Consider the following 14,319-nt stretch of genomic DNA (forward strand, 5'->3'; position numbering starts at 1 on the left):
TAGGAATTTTGTAGTGAGGGTGCAGCGACATAGGAGGTAGCCTGGATCCACTCCTCATTAAATCAGGCTGAATCCCAGCTGGGAAGACTGGTCCTTATTTCAGACAGCAAGCTCTCATTTCCCTTCCTTCCTAGCAGGCACTGACCATTAGACTACTCTGTTCCTGCACTCTTCTATCAAGAAGTCCCGAGGACACATTTGTTAGCAGTACGGGTCCTGCTGAGACTTTCAGCACGTGTCCGTATGACTAATAGGGGACGCAGAAGCTTCAAGCATCAGGAAAGCTCTCACCTAAGAACATGCTGATGAGACCCAAGACTTGTATGTTCGTTATTGGTGTCACATCAACAGGAAACCACGTGTGCACATTCCCACGTTGTCTCTCTCTCAGCTGTGGGAGACAACATAAAAATGTTTTTTCTCTTCTGTTACTCCAGTGAAGCAGGATGTAAAAATTCTGACACGTTTCAATAGTGTGCCTTCATCTGCAAGCTACCTTGCCCCAGGATATGTGCATTTACGTACTACTGGGTGTAGAAAGCAGTTCTTGCAGAGGCTCCCTTTTCATTTTAATGGCTGCCACTCCTCCAGCATGTGGAAAGCCAATGTCAAGGGTTTCCTTCAATAAATAGATTTGTATGATTCAAAGTGAAAGAAGATGTCCTGCTGTACATACAGTCAACAAAGGTTTGATTCAGTTCCTTCATTATGACTGATTTGAATCCAGCAGCATAGTATCCTGAGCCACATCTCCTGTATCTCTGGTGTATTTTAAGCTTCCTAGGCTTTCAGGTACAGTACTCAATCAAGTGGGTAACAGAATTTATGCAAAATGTTCTTACTTAACTGTTCTTATTTTCTTTTCCAGCACTTGCTTTTGTCAGCTTCCTGAACGTAAAGCACTTGGTGTTATTATTTTCACCCTTTCCATTGCAGAAAAGCACCTCCATAAAGTTAGTACTGTGGGGTTTTGCAGGCATTCTGCTGATACGAGTGGAGTGAAGAGAATTGCTGGACATTGCGAATTCAAGTGGTGTTATGTAAACAAGCACAGCAAAACCTGGCACTGGCATTAACAGAGACTACTCTAGCATGAGTTAGGATTTACTGTTAGTTCTCACTGGCGGTTTGCTAGCAGTCAGGGACAGCAAGAAAGGAATTGCAAAGAAAGTTTTTCAGTAGCTTCACCAACTTGGTTTTAGCAAGTCAAAATTACAGCCGCTAGTTGCTGGATTTACCTAAGCTTGTGTGTAGTGGAAAGTTGACTTTTGTCTCAGATTTTATGTCCAAATGCACGATCCAAGGAGGGTCAGCCAATTTAAAAAGAATACACCGGGATGTTATATTTAGTTTCAGAGCCAGAAGTGGTGTGTGACAGCCGCTTCTCCCCTTCAGGGCACTTTTGCCAACCACAGGCATTTTCTCTATCTCTTTGTTCATTTTACACGGTCAAGTTTAAAGCAGATGAAGCATCAGCACTCCCATTGCACAGATCTTCTATTTATTAGCACCAGAACAGTGATATGTTGGATGGCTCAACTCTTAGCTCGCTTACAACAAAGCTCCAAATGGATGGGAATTCTGGTATGGCTTTATTGCCTCCGTGTCTTTTTAAAACTTATTCAAGCTATGCTCATATATAGCTTTGTAAAAAATACATAATGCACATATGCATGCACACATGTGAGGAAATGTTTTGCTGGTGAGGTACACACACAGTATTGCACTGGATGTCCGTAACACTAAAAAACAAAACAGAAAAGAAAACAAAGAAGAAAACCCAGGGAGAGAGATTTTCTGGCTTCTGTAATGTTTTCCTACTCTGGCTCTTAGGTCTTATTCCCCCCAGTGCAGCGCTATACTTCATGCTGTGTCTAGTTCTCTCCAGGAACAAAGATATGTTAGCATTTCTGGCACACATCACCTGGCATGTATCACCTTAATTTCTTTGCCAAGTCAAACAGTATCAGCCTTTCTTTGGTTACGATAAACTGCTTTACAAAAAAATAAAAAAAAAATAGAAAATGAAAAGCCAAGTAATTCAGTACCTTCTAAGCACAAGCAAGTGGTTTATTATTGGAACCGGTGGGGCATAATCATCAAACTCCAGGGGACTCAGTGGTTATAGTGTGCTCATAATTTGAGCAAAAGCTTGCTGACTTCAGCAGAAAGCTATCTTGGAGAAAGGCTTGCTAACATACAGCTTTTCTCTGCACTTGTAACTCTTCTTCAACAGTCTGCCATATCTCCTGTGTGGTGGGATTACGTGAACTCTTAAAAGGACCCTGGCTTTGATGAAATATCTTATTGTAAACAGAGGTGTAAGTGGGACTGGGTCTGACTATATTTAAGTGATAAATTAAAAGAGGAGTTGAAACAATGGAAGTTAAAGATTATCTGCTATATTCTGTCTGACACTCTTCCTTGTAGAGCAGTTTGAAAGGAGAAAACAACATAGAGATTGTCTTGCCATAATTTAGAGGAATCACAATAGGAATCAAAACTTTTTGGTGAGATTTCTCAGAAGCCAGTGCCCTATCATTTCTGCCAACAAATGCATGTTTTAATCCATTTTTATTTCCTGCAGTCAACCCCAGGCTGACTCAGATGGTGTCTTAAAACTGGTAGCATAGGAACTGGTGAGGTGGAGAGAGGAAAAGATAACGCTTACTTAGATAAGATTACTCTTTCACTCTGCTTTACTTCCACAGGGTGAAGAAAGAGGGAAAGTGAGGTGCAAGAGGGATCCAGTTTAAAATCAGGCCACCAGCTGGGCTACAGAATTCCTTTATTATTATTATTACTATTTTTCTCCTAATTCCTACAGAAATTATGTGAAGGATAATATTAATTTATGGGTGACAGTAAGAGAGCAGTGGAAATTTTCTAAGAACTTTTACACGTTTCTTTCACAGTCTGACTGCCCCTACTCAGAAAAAGTCCCAAGTATTAAAATACCAATGGACATCATGGAGCAGGAACCTTTCCTAAGTGATAGCAAACCTGCCGACAGTGAGTAGAACTAACCTCTTGCATGCCTGCGTGACTCTGACGTGCAGTACAAAATATATATCCATTAATTTTTTAAAAACTTCTCTATTATTTCCCAAGTGTGGGGCTTTTGTTTGTTTTTAACTTACAGGTCTCTGATTTATGACAGTATTTGGCTTTGTTTTTATGTATTCTTTTTTCTTTCCAAAATTTGTGTTTTTTCTTTTGGTGCCTCCAGCTTAACTGCTTTTGTCCAGCTGTGTTTCGTGGTAACTTCCTTCCTCCTCCTCCCTGTACCTTCCCCATCCACTCAGTCCATTTCTGACCTTTGCCATTTTATGTTAAATTTGCTGATGGTTTGCATTTATTTTTCCTGAGTCTATTAGTCTGGATTTGCAGCATGTCTAAACTGCATTTCTGTCTTGTTACTGTTTATTTCCTTAGGTTCCAAGCAGTTGCAAAACTCAGCACCTTAAAAGAATAATTAAGCATGTCATTGATCCACATTATGCATTAAACTGACAAGGCAGTGATCATTTGACCATTAACACATTTCCCTTCTTAGGTGACTTGCTTCTGTGCTATTGTATCTTTTTAATTTCTTAGGTTAATATCATGGCATCAAGGAATTGTAGGGGTTGGAAGGGACCTCTTAGAGATCATCTAGTCTAACCTCCTTACAATAGCATGTTCCCTTACAGTAGGTTGCACAAGAAAGCTTCCAGGAAGGTTTTCAATATTTCCAGAGAAGGAAGCACAGCCTCTCTGGGCAGCCTGTTCCAGTGCTATGTCATACTCAAAGTAAAGAATTTCTTTCTCATGTTTCAATGGAAATAAATTCCTGTATTCTAGTTTTTGCCTGTTGCCCCTAGTCCTGTCATTGGACAGCACCAAAAAGAGCTTGGCCCCATTCTCTTGACACCTGCCCTTTAGAGATTTATAAGCGTTGATAAGATCTCCCTCTCAGTCTCCTCCAGACTGAAAAGTCCCAGGTGTCTCAGCCTTTTCTCACAGGGGAGGTGCTCCAGGCCCCCAGTCATCTTTGTGGCCCTCCGCTGGACTCTCTCTAGGAGTTCCCTACCTTTCTTGAACTGGGGAGCCCAGAACTGGACACCGTACTACAGGTGTGGCCTCACCAGGGCAGAGTAGAGGGGGAGGATCATCTCTGTTGACCAGCTGGCCGTGATATTTTTAATGCACCCCAGGATCCCATTGGCCTTCTTGGCCACAAGGGCACACTCCTGGTTCACGGTCAACCTGTAATCCACCAGGATACATAGGGCCTCCTCTGCAGAGCTCCTTTTCATCAGTTCAGCCCCTAACCTGTACTGGTGCATATGGTTATTCCTCTCCATGCATAGGACTGTACGCTTGCCCTTGTTGAACCCTCATCAGGTTCATTTCTACCCAACTCCCCAGCCCACCCCGGTCTCTCTGAGTGGTATCACAGCCTTCTGGTGTGTCAGCCATTCCTCCCAGCATTGCATCATCAGCAAACTTGCTGGAGGGTGGACTCTGTCCCTTCATCTAGGTCACTGATGGAGATGTTCAACAATACCAGATGCAGTACCGGTGCCTGGGGAACACTGCTAGCTACAGGACTCCAACTAGACTATGCCTTCATTTTCAGTCACTTTCACTTCTCATATTATAGCCTTTTAAGAGAGGAATCAGAAATAACAACTGACATGAGCTTTTTTGCCTTTGCAGCAACTTCTGACAATATTATGAGCAATGGGTTCAGTCTTGAGATAAATATGCTGTTTTGTCATGAGATGGGAGCAAAGAAGCACGAATGATAACAGTAAATCAGTACTGCTGCATTACTGGTGATAAGATTTCTAGGAGTAAGACTTGGAAACACTGATCTTTAGATTCCTTACGAAGGATTTGTGTTTAGGAGCTGGTCCCTAACTGTGTTGGCTTTTGGTGGTGACATTTGGCAACCCTAAGCATTGCATTGTGTTTTCAGATAAATGAACACTTAAGAGATTAACATTCTAAAACAAAGCCAAAGAGAAAGACAATTACTTTACTGTTTGTATACTCTCAGTGTATCAACCTTGAACCAAACAGATCCTCTTCATTTTTCTATGGAAATGCCCTGATATGCTTAAACCAAGTTCATCTTAAATGTTGTTGCACAGGATCTTATGATTGGGGATAGTGTTCTTAGCATCATCAGGGCTGAAAGAATTAGGGAAATGGCAATACTTCTGCCACAGACCTGTTTGTTGGAATGCCCTTTCAGACAACATGGGATAAGACGAGGGCCAAGCAGCAGTTTGTTTGTGTATGTGTACAGTATTATGATTCTGAAATTGATTTGTCAGCTTTTATTTAGAAACAATGCAAAGAACAAAAATCAGGCTCTTGTACTAGAAAAAGTAGCTGGAATCCATCAACACCGTGGTCTCACCCTACTCATCCTAGAGTATAACAGTGCTCCAGGACTCAAAGTGCATTACTAATTTTGCATGTTCAGAGTGCTTGACAATTTACCCTTCAACCACTAAGGCAGAGAAGTGGAATCCAGCTGTTTCTCAGTCCAAACACAAAATTCATTTTTTACTCCTTAGCTTCCTTTAGCAATAGCAAGAATAGGATTATTATTAAAAAAGAGTACACATTTCACCACGCTGGTCAGGAAATGAATGTGATTACAGGCAACAAGCCACCTGTTTTTGCGCAAGGAGCTTGGATGCTACAGTGAGGAACAAAGGGTAACTAAAGTTGTAGATGAAAGGTAAGTATCAAGATGTAAAGGTGCTGAAAGGAGGTCAAGAAACTGAGTAATTTTGAGGTGGAATTTGGGAATTTCCCAACTAGGCATTGTGTGCCCAAGCCCTGACTGAGGGATTCCCAACCCCTTTTTGTCAGGCAACTCTGAGCACCGAACAGACGCAGAAACACTCTCGCCTCATGCTGGGCTGAGACCAGCTTTGCAGCGTGGCTTCCCTCAAGGAAGCATACTCGAGCTGGAGACCCTTTGCCAGGCTGCAGTGCAGGCCTGGTGAGTACAAAGTGAGTTTTCCCATGGGCTGTTTACTTGGAGCGGCTTAGCGGCCTCTTGTGTGGCAGCGAGGTGACTGCTCGTGGCTGGACAACTGCCTATGCAGTTGTGTGTCTGCATGTGCAAAGGGCATGCAGCTGAATGCCACTCACAGGGCAGTCCCTGCAAATGAATCATGGTTATTTTGGCAGTTCAGGTTCTGTATTTTGGAGGAGAGACTTAACTTTATTATTTCCATTTTACAACCTGTGAAATTCATATAGCAGGAAATCAGCAGTTAAAAGCACTGCTAAATATAGGAGAGTTTGTTGGGCTTAAGAAACCATCAGTGCTGCATGCAATGACAAAAAGATCTTTTCTCTCCTCCCTGACAGAAGAAAAATCACCAACATTCCTTGAACGCCATACGTCGTGCTGATAAAATTCCTTTTCTTCAGTCACACACTATGCCAAGGTAAGTACGTGTAAAATGCAATTTGTATGTGCCACAGTATACTGAAATTCTACAAGGCAAAGTTCCTATCTGCCTACAGGAAACTCTTAGAAAAACGCTTTGAGAGAATTCCTAACGTGCAGTTATTGCATCCTAACTTAATTCCCAGCATGGCCTTACGGTGTGGAGAGAGCGAGGAGCTTGCATAAGTACTCTGCTGGCATTAAGTTAGACCCCAGCTGCAGTACTGATGCCTGTTTCAGGGTCCAAACCAGGAAAAAGTAGTGGAACAACTGGAAAAGTCCAGAAAAACATGTCTACAGGGGAAAATATATTATATGACTTAATAAACTTATACAGGCAGTTAGTTGTGTGAAGCACAAGTATTGGATATGTGGAGCTCCTCTGTTAACAAAATCAGCAGGCTTACTCCCTGACATGAGCAGTGTTTGGACCAATTCATTAAAACAACATTACGTGATGCACAGGCCCATCACTAAGTTCTGGTATCAAAGAGAAATTTCTATTACCAGTGCCCATCTGGGTTATTTATTTGGTATCTGTAAGCTGCCAGGTTCAGAAAGCTGTGCTGTACTGGTCTGTGCTGATAGACTTGGTGCTGGGAGGTGAGCATTTTTTCCATCTGTAGATGTGGCACCGTGCTGTGCCCTTAAGTACTGGGATCTGCAGTTCTCAAGGTGTGAAGCAGCTGCCACTGTTCTGTTTATAAATGTATTTTTTTTCTTGGAGTTGTACAGTTTTTCAGGCATTGATCCCTCAGAAAATGCACTCTTCAAAATTCAGCTGAGTGCCACAGAGCACGTTAAGCATTACTACGATGCACGATGTTAGTCCGTACACTTACCTGCCTTGCCTTCTTTTTCTTCGCAGCCCTCCACGAACTCCAGTAAAAGTTGTGCCTCAAATTAGAATAGAACTCGAGCCTGAAGACAATGGTTATTTCTGGAGGAGCAAGGGAACAGAAACTACTTTGTAATTTGTCTGTCTGTTAAGTCTTACATGGAATTTATTTTGTCACTAGCCAAATATTACAATGCTCTCTGCTCCCCACCTGCATAGGTAAATGAGACATTCTGTGCTCCCCGCTCCACCCTTACCCCCCCTGCAGACTTCCTCTTATTTATCCTCACCCGATCTTTCCACTTCGACCAAGACTCATTTTTGCCTTCTCTGTTGCTTAGACATGCACGCATCTCATTTTCAAGCAGAGGGCAGAAGTATTAAGGATATAATATAATACTTTTGTGAAATGTCAGAGGAACTGGCATTACTTTAGTTGTGAATCAGTGTTTGTTTGTTTGTTTGTTGTCTGGCAGAACAAAACTGACCTCCAGGCTAATTCAATGTCTTTATTACACTGCTCTAAGATGCTGGAAAGTGCTGCTAATACTAACTTGCTCTTAAAGCCTGTACTTGTAGTAACACAGGAAGGAAAACTCAAAGGTACTTCACTCCCAGCACAGACAAACTATTGCCATCGTTGTAGCAATGTGTTTTGAAATGTCCCTTTCCTATGCAATTTTTTTTAAAAAAACACTTTAATGGACTTAATCCGTCAGGTACATTGAAGAGTGTTATTTTCCTAGATTATTTTGTTTAAATTATGGGGGCTTAACCTATGACTTTTTTTTTTTTGACAATTTTTTTAACCTTTTTTTAATTACTGTAAAGAAAAATGAATTTTTCCTGCAGCAGGAAACGTATAGTTTTGAGTAGTTCTACCTCTTATTTCTAGATGCCAGGCTTTCTGTAAAGATGTCTTGTACCATATATAATGTGATTTTTACAAACAAGAAAAGAAACACACAATCTCCAGGACATGGCATAGGGCTGGATCAGTTTTATTAACACCTTCTACTCTAAAGCTTCTGTTTGACTTAGGGTTATTTTATTTGTTATGAATAACCTAACTTCACTATGAAGGAGATGGGATATAACTTAAATCTCTCGTGAGCAAGGAAGAGTCTTAAGTGTACTGTGGGTAAGTGAAAGACTGACTGCTGAACAGTGTCAGGGGACAGATGCTGATTGTATTCCTTTTGTTGATCTCCTACGCAGTATTGTTAGAATTCTTTCATGTGAAACATCCGTGTGTGCACGTGTGTGTATGTGTGCAAGTGGAAACACCCCGCGTGCAGTTGAGACACAAGCTCTAGGTCCTCCTCGAGGACTGACAGTGCCCAGGCACTGCTCTCTGTCACGTACAGAGTTTACTCCTACACCTGGACTGCTCGGCACTCCGCCAGATAAGCCAAACCTTTCACACACGATGATGTATCGGTCACAAATCAAGCAGGCACAGTGACACAGGTTTTTGGTTTTAAACCCAGCAAGCAGCGCCTTGTGACAGATCCTTTTGCTCTGCAGTGGGTATACAGTGAACTTGAGTATATAGCAATTGGGAAACTGGCCTTCCCCAGCGCATTCATTTCAAGCGTGAGGATTACATATGACACACTGCAAAGGCTTCGCTTTAAAAATGAAGCTCCCTGCAGTGAAGCATAATGGGCTGAAGCAGCAGTGAGAGCAGCTGCCCAGCAGCAGGAGAGGGGGATGACAGTCCTTAATAGCCCCCAGTGCCGGGCATTAAAAAACGCACTTGCAGAAACTGCTCTGTAATGCCTAACACATGGCTTTGTTTCATTTTTTTTTTTCCTAAAGTAGCAAAGATACTGAAGAAAAAAGTAGAGCTTAGTGACTTTCACACCTGTTGTGAAGAAACCAAAGTCCATGTTGATTAAGGAAATAGGATTTTGTCGCAGTGCTGAGAGACCTTATATGCCAAATTTTAGCATCCACAAACTAGTAGCAACCACATCAACAATCAGAGCTGCAAACTAGGACTCTTTTTTTCCCAGATACTGGTTCTGGTTAAAAGATGCAATTATATGCACTGTAATAATATTATTGTTTTTACTTTTTTTTATTATTATTATTATTTGCACGATCTTGTGCAAGTGCTCGTTGCTGCACAAAGATGATTGAGCTACAGAGGAATTGGCACAGCACACACATACACACATGCACACACACATACATTCCCCAGCTTGTTACCAAGGAATCGAAATTTCTCCTTACCTAACATTTTTGTTTGCTGTGAGAAAGCAGTGCAACAGGAAGGGAGAGCAGCTGTTCCTCTTTGCTGCCCCTGAGATATCAGCATCCCATAAACGCAGCCCAAACCTGCTTCAAAAAGGGTGAGGAGCCAACTGAGGCAGCCAGAAAAGCAGCCACGGCGTGATCCCTTCTGCTGTGTGCTAGGATTAGCTGGAGGACAGAGAACCTGGGAAGTGCAATGTGAACGTGGAGAAGAAACTCTTTCAATTCCTTGGTGAAAGTAAGTCACAGACTACCAAAGGGGAAACAGACTCAAGTGTCATCATGTACGCAGTGCATGTGAGCTGTTATGTTTCGCCCAGACACTTTATTTGTAGAAATCCAAATAAGGAAAGATCAGCATAGGTTAATGTAGAGAAAAAGGTTTCCTTAAGAGAGCACTGACAAAAGAACTCTCCCCCCACCTACAGTATGCTCAAAATGCAGCATACTGCACACATGCATATACGCACACACACATAATGCATCCTTTCATCTGCTATTACCTGGTGATTTGTCTTCACAAAAATGAGGTCTTCCACTTTTGAACCATGTTAAATGTACTTGAAATGTATTGACTGCTGATCTAGACCTTTCTCTTTTTTATTTTTTACGTTAACAGACGAGCTGTTGTACAGAGGGTAGCATTGTTTAAGGGACGGGACAAAGATTTCTGTAGTTCTCCATGTCCAAAACAACTCTGGATGGAGACAGGAGCTGGAAATTTTTCATTTCCTGCTTCCTGACAGCAGCACTTTGTGGAAGGTTGTGTGTCCTTTCTATTTTTGTTTTCCTATACAAACATTAAACAACGACAAAGACAGCAAGCAAGAGCTCTGCTGGCACCAAGAGATGGAAGGCAGTGAAAAGCAGCCACCTAATAGCATTTGGTGGGCTGGTGTCACCACAAGATGAGTTTCACTGCGCTTTGTAGGCCTTGTGACAATACAGCTAAAATTAATTTTGGTTCAGAATTGGACATTTGGTGAGAAAAGCCCGGATAAGCACCTCTGGCTTCTGGGAAGGCTCTTCTGAAATCAGAAGAGTCCATTTAAAAAAAAAACACCACAAAAACTTCCCCAAACAGCTTCTCTTCGAAGTCCCACAAGAACAGCTACCAACTGAGGGCAGAAATCCTGCCATCACCCAGGGAAAACAAACGAACTGCAGACAGCTTTGTCCCAGGCCCATGGAAATGGTGACGGTCTGCCTCTGTAGCCACTACTTATTTGTCGTCACGGCTGACATATATTTGTATGCATTACCTTTTTTTTTTTCCTTGGAATCAATACGCACTTTCAGATACTTTTATTATTTTTAATTCTCTTAAGTCTGTATTTGCTTTGGAGGGAAGAATAAAGAATTAATGTAAAATGAAGTGGATCAAGATGGTGGAACAAAACCGAAAAAAGCAGAAAACATTTCAATATATTAAAATTTTTTCCACTAATATAAACCATGAAATTCCTTATAACATAGTATTTTACAGTTTTATGAAGCTTTCTATTGTGACTTTTATGGAATCAAAAGATGAAGATGATGAGATATTTTAGCATTTATATTTTTCAAAATTAAATGTATACTGAAAATAAAGTAACTTTATGCATTTATTGGAGCGTTGTGTGTTTCTGTTGTTGCTTTAATTTTATGTATTCCGTTTGGTTTGACTGAATGAAGATTCCTACATCACTGTTGTCATTGTTACCATTGCTAAGGCCAAATGTCTGGCAGGTCTCTGGATGGAGAGGATGTTCAAAAAGGTCCCACCAGTACATGCAGAGAAACATACGGCCAGCCTTTATAACCCCAAAGAGATCTGGGATATATGGCTCTATAAGCGTGCTTTAATGACAGATGTACTCCCTTGAAATAATTTACTAAAGCTTTTTGGGAAAGAAATATAACTTTGTTCAGGAATCAGAGTTGAACAGACCTGAGTCTCATCTCCATCTGAAACCGAGATTTTTGTCTTCTCTTGGGAGCAGCCTCACTTCTCAGCAGAGACTGCTGGCAGTGGGTGGGAACCAGCAAACCAGGGCAGCTATCAATTTCACATGCCCTTCACAGAGGTACACACGTACTTCATAGAGTCTTAGCTTTTTTAAATCTGCACTTACCCAGATGACCATTCTCTGCAGGAGTCAGCATGTTCCTGTCATAAAAATGGGGAAAAATTAAATGCACACGAGGTAGTAACAAAAAGGAAAACAGCTACAAATCCCAGCCCAATACAAGCTGTTCCCCCCCCCTTTTTTTGTGTGTGTGTGGGGGGGGGGGGGGGGAGGGAGGTGTCCTTCCTTACTAGGAGGTAAATGCAGAGCATGGTCAGCAAGGTGCTGATGGAGGTAGGAGCTCCCCAGGCTCTCTGTAACGGAGCACAGGGAGCCTCTCTGACCCGCTGAAGGCCAGTTAGGGATGCACAAAAAGCCCTAGAGGCGCTCAATGGCACATGAAGCTGAATAAAAACTGGCATTAGGAAAGATTAAGAACAGGTCCAGTAACAGGGATGTGCCTTCTCACATCCCAAACCCAGCGACTGTAGTCACTGTGATGGTGTCAGGTGCTTGGTGTGGCAGGCTCCTTTCCAGGTGCCAAGGCATCTCCTGTTTCTTCCCCTTGCCAAGCAACTACGTAAAGCCTGCTAAAAATACCACTTGCTCCTTTTATAGAAAACAGCTTGCACAGGTTAACTTATGTAATGGCTTTGGGCTAAAGCAGCTTACAGTGTACTGCTCACATGTTGCTGGGCCATCTACACTGCAGGGATGCTGTTGGCCTGCCAGGAAAGAACTATAGGTGTAGTGAGCACAAATTACCCTGTCTGTTAAATAAACATGTCAGTGGTAGTCTTATCCCAATCCCTTTTGTGTCCCCGATTTCTTCTCACAGCCTTACCAGCATGGCCACTCTCCTGTAGTGCCCCAATGGGGCTGCTTCTGTCTCACCATTGCCTTGGCTCAGGTGTTTGACACAGCTGGGAGAGTACTAAGTTATTCTGCATATTTTTAGTAAAGCAGTTCGGGTGTTAGGATTGCAATGACTGGTTTGGCAAGTCTTATGTTGCGTACTGAATAGTGGAAATGGTACAGAAACATCAAATTTGGTTCCCTCTCTGCATGAGAAGACACCTGAATTAAGCAATCGTTCCAGTGGTTTGAAACTGTAAAGCAGCACTGACTTCCATATAAATGTCTGCCACAAAAAGAGGTGTTGCCCTTAAAACACAAATATATGTGTGCTTAAAGCTAAATTCGTAGGTAAGGAACACCTTGTTCACACGATGATGATGCTTAAACAAGCTGCAAGTCTCTTTTTCTCTCTGCCGCTGCTGTAACATATCTTGTCTGCCATTCTTGGTTCAGACAGCAGCCAAGCTCTTTCCTTTTAACAAACTGGGACCAAAAGCTGTGCATTGTCCAGAGTTCTTCTAACTCCGTCACTATGGAAAGCGCTTTGTGAACATACCTTCAGTCCAGGCACTTCAGGACTCTGGCACAGTCAGCTGCTTCTGTGCAGGCTATGGAATTATTGCCTGGAGAAATGATTTACTTGCTCCTGCTGAAGCAGCTGGGTGGGAGCTGGGTGGCTTTGAGCTGATCTCCTCCTCCATAAACTGTCTCCACCTCTTGCCAGCCTGCCAGAAATTGTCCATGAGCCCTTCTTGGTATGGGTTTTGTAGACAAAGTGTGGACAGCAAAATATTCGCTGCTCCTTTTAGGCAAGCACTGTACACAATACATAAAAAGAACAAAAATCAGAAGGAATTGTGAGCCCAATTATTTGCTATTTTTTTCACTTGAAGTCAGCGGCACTACAGCAAGGATGTGGTTGGCCTGAAGAGCAAATTCCAGCCTTAAATGCTAGAAAAATTAGTCATTAGCAAAGCAAAAAGCCCAGCAGTTCTCAGAGTTAGCAACACAGGGAGCAGATAAAATCACCGCAGCCTTTTCTTAAAGCTTTTATGGATCTCATATTCTAAATTGATTAAAAAAAACAAAAAACCAGCAGTGAAAGTTCTTAGCCTTATCTCTGACCTATTAAGCTTTACCTACAAGCCAGCACTGGTGACTACGTTTTAATCTACTAAAGCAGCAGTGTACGAAGGGATGAGCCTTCAACTGGAGTGGTGGGAAAGCACCACGAACACTTCTGATGACTAACGTGCAAACTGAGCAAAGCTAAGCTTATTTTCCCCACATCTTATGTACCATAAAAATGGTTCTCCCCCCCCCCTCAGTTTTAAGAATCATAGAATGGTTTGGGTTGGAAGAGACCTCCAAGCTCACCTAGTTCCAGCCCCCCTGCTATAAGGCAGAGACACCTTCCTCTAGACCAGGTTGCTCAAAGCCCCATCCAGCCTGGCCTTGAATGCTTCCAGGGAGGGCGGGGCGTCCACAACCTCACTGGGCAATCTGTTCCAGTGTCTCACCACCCTCAGTAAAGAATTTCTTCCTTTCTTAACAAAAAAAAAATACCCTTCCATTTATTGGGTTAACTAACATGCTTATGCCTCTTCTTCCTTGCAGGAGCCTGAGCTTCACTTAGACTACAACCATTAAAAATTTAAATCTCACGTACTTTTTTGCTTAGTACCACTGTCAAACACCCAGTTCCCAGCAGCTTACCTGCCTCTAGCAGCCACCTGGGGTTGGTGCAGATTTGCTTGCTTTCCCCAGGTGCTCGCTTGTGGCCAAGCATCAGGTCAGTATCCCACAGAGTGCCCAGCAGTGGGCCTGAGTACTCCTATGACGGAAATCTGGCCACA

The 14,319-nt window shown here is 42.4% G+C and overlaps 2 protein-coding genes across 14 annotated transcripts in view; one reads left to right on the forward strand and one right to left on the reverse strand.

Annotated features, from left to right (window-relative positions):
* Positions 1-11,164, forward strand: part of SLC4A4 (solute carrier family 4 member 4) — a 232,555-nt gene extending 221,391 nt beyond the window's left edge. For all 8 annotated transcript variants that reach the window (XM_046940813.1, XM_040699727.2, XM_046940815.1 and 5 more), the window contains 3 exons: positions 2,916-3,012; positions 6,379-6,458; positions 7,329-11,164. In XM_046940813.1, coding sequence (XP_046796769.1) covers positions 2,916-3,012; positions 6,379-6,422 — 141 coding nt within the window. In that variant the 3' untranslated portion in view covers positions 6,423-6,458; positions 7,329-11,164. The remainder of the gene's footprint in view (positions 1-2,915; positions 3,013-6,378; positions 6,459-7,328) is intronic.
* The window catches only part of GC (GC vitamin D binding protein), a 43,818-nt gene that overhangs the window by 3,309 nt on the left and 26,190 nt on the right, over positions 1-14,319 (reverse strand). For 3 of the 6 annotated variants that reach the window (XR_005859116.2, XR_005859115.2, XR_006939030.1), the window contains 3 exons: positions 13,020-13,279; positions 7,303-11,706; positions 292-619 (listed from right to left, as the gene is read on the reverse strand). The gene's annotated coding sequence lies outside the window, so the exon portion shown is untranslated. The remainder of the gene's footprint in view (positions 1-291; positions 620-7,302; positions 11,707-13,019; positions 13,280-14,319) is intronic. The other 3 variants (XR_005859112.2, XR_005859113.2, XR_005859114.2) reach the window with 3 other exon arrangements.

This window comes from Gallus gallus, chromosome 4, assembly GCF_016699485.2.
Source record: "Gallus gallus isolate bGalGal1 chromosome 4, bGalGal1.mat.broiler.GRCg7b, whole genome shotgun sequence".
NCBI lineage: Eukaryota > Metazoa > Chordata > Aves > Galliformes > Phasianidae > Gallus > Gallus gallus.